Source organism: Silene latifolia, chromosome X (assembly GCF_048544455.1).
Source record: "Silene latifolia isolate original U9 population chromosome X, ASM4854445v1, whole genome shotgun sequence".
Lineage (NCBI taxonomy): Eukaryota > Viridiplantae > Streptophyta > Magnoliopsida > Caryophyllales > Caryophyllaceae > Silene > Silene latifolia.
Window position 1 is genome coordinate 232767646 of NC_133537.1, and position 7757 is coordinate 232775402.

The following is a 7757-nucleotide window of genomic DNA, read 5'->3' on the forward strand; positions in this document are numbered from 1 at the left end:
AGAGTAAGTGATGATTTGAGAAGCGTAATACCATCTCGCATGAAGCGTATGCAAGTAGTGGATATCATCCAGCATGAGCCACTCAAAGCAAGGAGGCGCGTACTAGTCCTCACAGGCCAGTCAAAAAATGTTGAGCCTATTCCTTCCTCTTCACGTCCCTCTGATGTAAAGAAGCCAAGATATTTAGAAGTTACAACGTCATCATATCATATCACAAAGAGAAGAGATACCGACGAGAATGAAGAAGTTGAGGCCGATGAGGCCCCGAAACACTTGAAGACGGGGGCAATCGATCGTGGGATGAACTCAAGGAACTCAATTTGGGAACTACAAGATCCTCGCCCCATTTATGTCGGTGCTTTGCTGACTAAGGAAGAAGAGGAGGAGTACTACAAGTTATTGGTCGAGTACAAAGATGTCTTCGCTTGGAGCTATAAAGAGATGCCTGGACTCAGCCCAAAAATTGCAGTTCATCGTCTAGCAATCAAGAAAGGCACAAATCCCAAAAAGCAACCTCAACGTCGTTTCAGGCCGGAGCTTGTACCTGAAATTGAAAAGGAAGTCAATAAACTCATTGAAGCAAGTTTCATTCGAGAAGTCAAATATTCTACTTGGATAGCAAACATTGTCCCGATCGAAAGAAGAATGGACAATCTACATATGTGTCGACTTCAGAGACCTTAATGATGCATGCCCGAAGGATGACTTCCCTTTGCCGATTCTGAGAGTTGATGATTGACGCAACCACTGGTCATGAAGCCCTCTCATTCATGGATTGTACTGCTGGTTACAATCAAATACATATGGCACCCGAAGATCAAGAAGCAACAGGTTTCGAACCCCAAAAGGGATCTTCGCTACACGTCATGCCGTTTGGATTGAAGAATGCTGGCGCTACGTACCAACGCGCAATGCAAAAGATCTTTGATGACATGCTGCATAAAATAATAGAGTGTTATGTTGATGACGTGGTTGTCAAATCAAAGAAAAGAGAAGACCATATCAAAGACCTTCGAACCGTCTTTGAAAGACTTAGAAAATGTCAACTCAAGATGAATCCACTCAAGTGTGCGTTCGGTGTCACATCTGGGAAGTTCTTGGGGTTTGTGGTTAGGCATAGAGGCATTGAAATTGACCAAACAAAAATTAAAGCCATCAACGAAATGCCGGAACCAAAGACGTTAAAAGAGTTGCGCGGATTGCAAGGACGTTTGGCATACATTCGAAGGTTCATATCTAACCTAGCAGGACGTTGCCAACCATTCAGCCATCTCATGAAAAAGGATGCTCCATTCCAATGGGATGAAAAATGCAAAAATGCTTTTGATAGCATCAAGAAGTACTTGGCGAAAGTGCACCGTCTTTGGGGCACCAATTCCGGAAAGCCACTTGTCCTCTACATCGCAAAGCACAAGAACGTTCACTGGGGGCAATGTGTGCTCAAGAAATTGAAGACCGTAAAGAGAGAGCACTCTATTACTTGAGTCGTACCTTGGTTGGAGCCGAGTTGAATTACTTGCCCATAGAGAAGATATGTCTTGCTTTGGTGTTCGCCATCCAGAAGTTGAGACACTACATGCAGGCGCATACCATACACGTGGTCTCAAAAGCTGATCCAATCAAGTACATACTCTCAAGACCAGTCTTGTCTGGAAGACTTGCGAAATGGGCAATGTTACTTAAGCAGTATGACTTGGTGTTCGTGCCTCAAAAGGCTGTTAAAGGCCAAGCTATCGCCGACTTCTTTGCTGATCATCCAGTGCCAGCAGAGTGGGAAATTTCAGATGACCTCCCAGGAGAAGAAATTTTCTATGTGGACGTCCTACCTCCATGGCAAATGTACTTTGACGGTCTTTGCAAGGAAGGACGGAGTCGGAGCCGGAGTTGTATTGTATTCGTAACTCCACAAAATCATCTCATGCCATACTCCTTTACGCTCACTCAGTTGTGCTCAAATAATATGGCAGAATACCAAGCTCTCATACTCGGCCTCCAAATGGCGATCGAAATAGGTGTTAGAGATATGGACATCTACGGCGACTCGAAGCTGGTGGTCAACCAAGTCCTTGGTGAATATGAAGTAAAAAAGGAAGACTTGATTCCCTACCATCAACGGGCATTACAACTGTTGAATCAACTTGAGGACATCCATGTTGGTCATGTGCCAAGGAGTGCCAATAAGTTGGGCCGACGCGCTTGCTAATCTTGCACCACTTTGGCACCGGGGGCGTAAGAGTCTATGAATGTCCCGATCTGCAATCGTTGGGTAGTATCATCGCTTGAAGGAGAAGAAAATGTAGACACAACCAACATGATATGCGTCTACACGCTTGATGAAGATGATTGGCGTCAACCTATCATTGATTTTTTGGACCACCAAAAACTACCCGATGATCCCAGACACAAGGTAGAAATACGTCGACGTGCTCCAAAGTTCATTCACTATAAAGGGACACTCTACGGACGTTCTTTCTCGTGCCAATGGTTGAGGTGTCTAAGCAAGGACGAAGCTATCAAGCAATGCATGAAGCTCATTCTGGCATTTGTGGTGCTCATCAATCTGGGCCTAAACTTCATGATCGCGTAAAGAGAATGGGGTATTACTGGCCAACCATGGTGCAAGATTGTATGGACTTTGCGAAAAAATGTGAACCCTGTCAGTTCTACGCAAACTTCATACACCAACCGCCGGAGCCGTTACATCCTACTGTTTCTTCATGGCCCTTTGAAGCTTGGGGACTTGATGTTGTGGGACCTCTTACTCCAAAGGCCTCAAATGGACACGAGTATATCCTCGCTGCCACTGACTACTTCTCAAAATGGGCAGAAGCCATCACACTACGGGAAGTGAAGAAAGAAAATGTTGTGGACTTCATTAGAACCCAAATCATCTACAGATATGGTGTACCTCAACGTATCACAACTGACAATGGAAAACAATTTTTCAACCATCTGATGACAAGTCTGGGAGAAAAATTCAAGTTCAAACAATACAAGTCATCCATGTACAATGCCTCTGCAAATGGTTTGGCTGAAGCCTTTAATAAAACTCTTTGCAACTTGTTGAGAAAAGTAGTAGCAAAGTCAAAGCGAGATTGGCATGAAAGGATTGGTGAGGCGTTGTGGGCATATCGTACCACATACAAAACACCTACTCAGGCAACCCCATACGCGTTGGTGTATGGAGTGGAGGCTGTGTTGCCTTTGGAGTTGCAGATCCCTTCCTTACGCATTGCTATTCAGGAGGGACTCACAGATGATGAGAATGACAAATTGCGATTAGCAGAGTTGGAAGCTCTCGATGAAAAGAGATTAGAGGCTCAACAAAAGCTCCAGTGCTATCAAGCAAGGTTGTCACGCGCATTCAACAAAAAGGTGCGCCCTCGTTCTTTCCAAGTAGGAGACCTCGTCCTTGCAGTACGAAGACCAATCATCACCTCTCACAAGCCAATTGGCAAGTTCACCTCTAAGTGGGATGGTCCATACGTGGTACAGGAGGTCTATACAAATGGTGCTTACAAAATCGTGGATGAAGACGGCGTTCGGGTAGGCCCAATCAATGGGAAGTTTTTGAAGCGTTACTATTCTTAAATCCCAACAGTCCAGGCTCCTAAGCAAGAGCGTAAACTGCAAGTCCAAGCTCCTAAGCAAGAGGTTAAACTGTTTCAAAAAAAAAAAAAAAAAAAAGAAAAAAAAGAAAAAAAAATCTACACAAAAAAAAAACTCCAATAAAAAAAATATACTCCTTTCTTCCTTTATGAACTACGTCGGCTTGATCTTGTGAAATACATTTTGTGCTTCACAAGTACGTAGGCAACTTGGGTGAACATGTAGCTCAAGTGCAGCCACACCTCCAAACAAAAAAATCCCTCTCTTGAACTACGTTGGTTTGATCTTGCAAGTTGTCACCTTGGTAGCTTTGCAAGTACGTAGGCAGTTTGAGCAAGCACTTTGTTCAAGTGCAGCCACACTAAAAAAAAAAAAACCAAAAAAGTTACAACAAAATAATTACTCCTGGCCCGCAAGAGTTTAAACTGTGTACGGCTAAAATTACAGTCAATCGTCAACCAAGTTTGTAAAAGACCAAGACCATGTTAATTGATGGCGAGTTCCGCTTGAGCTAGGTCTTTACACTATTTGCTTCACGGTTAGCCTTGGATAGATCTCTAAAAAAGAGGGTCACATCGCATACAGGTAATGAAATGGTGTAGCAATCTGGCACATAAAGGCTTGGAACTTCCTTATAATCGACGAGCGGGTTCATTGCATGGTTACTCCAAAGGGAACCCAAGATGACCCTCCAGGAGTAGCTCGTACTCTCTTGGAGTCTACGAGTCAAGTCCATTTCAAGTTGCAGCCCTGCAAAAAAAAAAAAAAAAAAAAAAAAAAAAAAAAAAAAAAAAGTACAAGTTAATATAGAGAATATGTGGAAGTCTTTTGCAAGTAGGAGGGACATCAGGTCAAGAAGTTTATTCATCCGGCAGGTCTCATGGGGAGAGGGTAATGAAATAATAGTCTTCATAAGGAGGTTCATTGCATGAGTCTTCAAAACTGTGTTGCGATGACCCAAAAATGGGTTCACCCTAACAAGCAATAAGTCTTCAAAACTGTGTCGCGATGACCCGAATGGGTTCACCCTGACACAACCTGTCGCGATGACCCAAAAATGGGTTCACCCTAACAGGCAATAAGTCTTCAAAACTGTGTCGCGATGACCCGAATGGGTTCACCCTGACACAACCTGTCGCGATGACCCAAGAATGAGTTCACCCTAACAGGCAATAAGTCTTCAAAACTGTGTCGCGATGACCCGAATGGGTTCACCCTGTCGCGATGACCCAAAAATGGGTTCACCCTGACAACTCGACTGGAGGCTGGAATATTGTCTGAAGTAATAAATCTTCCGCAGTGGATAAATAAGATGCCGTGCGTGAACAAATACGATGGTCTTGCAGGAAATATTGATAGATTGAAATTGCTTGATCAAAAGAGACGAAACGTGAGCCCTGCATGTATTCGCCAACAAATAAAGACATACCGAATACAAAGAATATGTGGTATACTCGTTTCCATGCTTCCAAGTGAGTCCCAAATCTTCATGCGGTCGACGAATCGGGTACATTGCATGATAACTCCAAAGGAGAGTCGAAATGATCCGACCGGAGTAAATCCATGTCGGTCGATAAGCACGCTCCATAAGACTTGACCCAATATCAACGCATTATCTAAAAAAAAAAAGGGTCAATTTACACGCATAGCATAATACATTATGTGTATAAGCTCATAAGAAGATATAGTGTACGTTGGCAATTTGGCATTACCTCGAACAAAGAGCATCTGCCATTCCACCAATTTGCTTTTCTTTATCCCTTAATAGAGCCAAATATACAAGTCAAAGGTGAAGGTAATCACGACGCAATTTTGGTTGGATTATTCATGAAGTTATTCGAGTCAGTTCATGTTCAACTCTGCTCGAAATTGAGGCTAGCATTCATCGGAAACAGGTTCGGATTTTCAGGAAATAATGCAAGCATCAACTGATCAAAAAAAAAAAATATCAAAAGAGAAGTTATTCATCTTACTCCGACCAGATTCAAAAGATCGCCGCAAGCGTCAAAGGTTCGAAAATTTTGCTCTTAATATTGTAATGATGCTCGAGTCAATCATGTTGGTTCTCAAATTGCAAGACCTGCAAAAGGAAAATAAGAAAGAGATGGAATAAGGATAAAAACAAAGGTATGCAACAAAGAGCCAAAGTGAAAACCAGTACTGTAAGGAAAGATTGAAGAAGGAAAAAACGGTAATAAATATGCATCCCAAAAGTAATATTTTCATGATAAAATTGGGTATGTTGTTTATTACTCCCACAACATGCAAATATCAGACGACTTGATTAATTTTCAGAGGCCATGACCTTTATACCCATAACCACCATTACCACAATTATAGGATACATAAGCCGGCTGCGCAGACTTCATTACAATTCCAATAGCACGGTGGCTGGCAGGACTCCGTCGCCTTTCTAGGTGTCGTCTCGTTACTCCATCGCAAAAAAAATACAAAGAAAAGGCTAAGAATCCACATGAAGAAGAGATAAACAAAAGACGAATTTGCTTCTCACAAGTAAATTATTCATGCAATTGTTGATCATGAATAAGATGGTAAAAAGAAAAAGACAGATCAATTCGTGGTCAAATTCTGGTTAGTTTGTCCGAATCGGTCGAGAATTGCAGACCGAAAATTCAGATAAGCTTCGGTCAAACGAACGCATACACATGGTCAAGCGAATACGAGGATTTCGTCCTGATGTCGACCTTCTGATTGGCTGAAAAAAAAAAAAAAAAAAAAAAAAATTGAAGATGAGAAGATAGTTACGTTGGTATAAACACAAATTAGTGAAATACATACCATGTGACACACTGACAAGATAAGGGGCCAAATACGGAGTATATCTTTACTCTCCTGAGTCCCGAGTCCTGAATGGCGATTAAACGAAAAAGGGCGATGATGGTTTGATGAGCATGGAGGATGTCGTGTATATATAGGCATGGGTTTATTTTAACCTAAGTTTAAAAAAAAAAAAAACAACTTGCAGTCCAAGGAATATGAGAACGGCAGGAATAAGGAAATTCTTGTTGATATAATTTGGATGTTTCTAAGTAGCTCATCTATGAGTTTGGGCCTAAAGTTTTATTCGTGGAATTGTGATGTGAAGTTCACATGTAGTTAGGAATCCGCATCATGTAATCCAACGGTATAAAATTACCGAGGTTACGCTATCATCAAAGGCACAAGGACAAACGTCAAACAAAAATTCACCCGCGAAGTTAAATAATGATAGGGTGACATTACAAGAAAAATGGATTATCTCAATGACAAATTGAGGTGCCATCGACTTCCAAGTCAAGCAAAAAAAGTTGACGTCAAATAATTTCAAGAGCTACTACCCTTACGATAAGTTCGGGTACACCTCGACTTCCAAGTCAAACACAAATTCACCCGCCAAGTTGGATAATGACATGGTGACAAAAAGGATGGACCATTCTTGCGACAAGTTAGGGTGTTCATTATCAATTTCCAAGTCAAATCAAGTCAAGTCGAGCTGTCTTCGCGACAAGGGCGCTCTTCACCGACTTCCAAGTCAAAGCAAAATCGAGACCCCGCCACGTCAAGGCACCGGGAGGTGCACGTGACAAGGTCCCGAGGGGGCAATTTGTAGGCACGGAAAATTTATTAATGTGCCGAATAAATAAAATAAATTAATTATTTTGAGTTAATACCAAATTTTAACTTAATTTAATTATTTTGTCCCGATTAAATGAAATATGGGTCGATTCGGATTTTAGAGGAGTTATTCGGATCACTAAATCCAAGAAAGAATCAAACTTGGGCCAAGGTTACAAATAAACCCATAAATGGGCCTGTGACCACCAAAGTCCAACAAGGGGAATTGAAACTCTATAAATAGAGCTCTTCTCATTCATTCAAAGGGTTGGAAATTCATAATTGCAAAGGAGCTAGAGAGAACAAGGTACAAATTCCTACAAATCCTCTCTGTCAAAATCATTGCAAGCAGTCAACAAGCACATCAAATCGTGCCGCCTGCGTTGAAGATTCAATCACAAGTTCAAACCTTCAAGAGAGATTCAAGTCATCGCGACCCTCTCAAGAAATCAAATTTACATTGCGCGTAGAGCAATTAAATTTGTCTACACGCGTACCCCTCACGTGTACTCCGTACACGTACCCCTTACAGC

At 41.9% G+C, this 7757-nt stretch overlaps 1 protein-coding gene and 1 long non-coding RNA gene across 2 annotated transcripts; one reads left to right on the forward strand and one right to left on the reverse strand.

The window, feature by feature from the left end:
- The first annotated feature begins 1432 nt into the window (after positions 1-1432).
- LOC141619578 (uncharacterized) lies at positions 1433-2203 on the forward strand. Its single transcript, XM_074436591.1, has one exon. The coding sequence runs from the start codon at positions 1433-1435 to the stop codon at positions 2201-2203; it is 771 nt and encodes a 256-aa protein (XP_074292692.1).
- A 2936-nt stretch (positions 2204-5139) lies between these two features.
- Positions 5140-6688, reverse strand: LOC141621739 (uncharacterized). The gene is made up of 5 exons (XR_012532633.1): positions 6409-6688; positions 5939-6325; positions 5583-5689; positions 5322-5369; positions 5140-5225 (listed from the first exon to the last, which is right to left on the reverse strand). It is a non-coding gene; the product is annotated as an uncharacterized LOC141621739 (long non-coding RNA).
- Positions 6689-7757: the final 1069 nt, after the last annotated feature.

Coding starts and splice junctions, on each gene's coding strand:
- LOC141619578 (XM_074436591.1), top strand. CDS start 1,433: ATGTGTGCTCAAGAAATTGAAGACCGTAAAGAGAGAGCACTCTATTAC.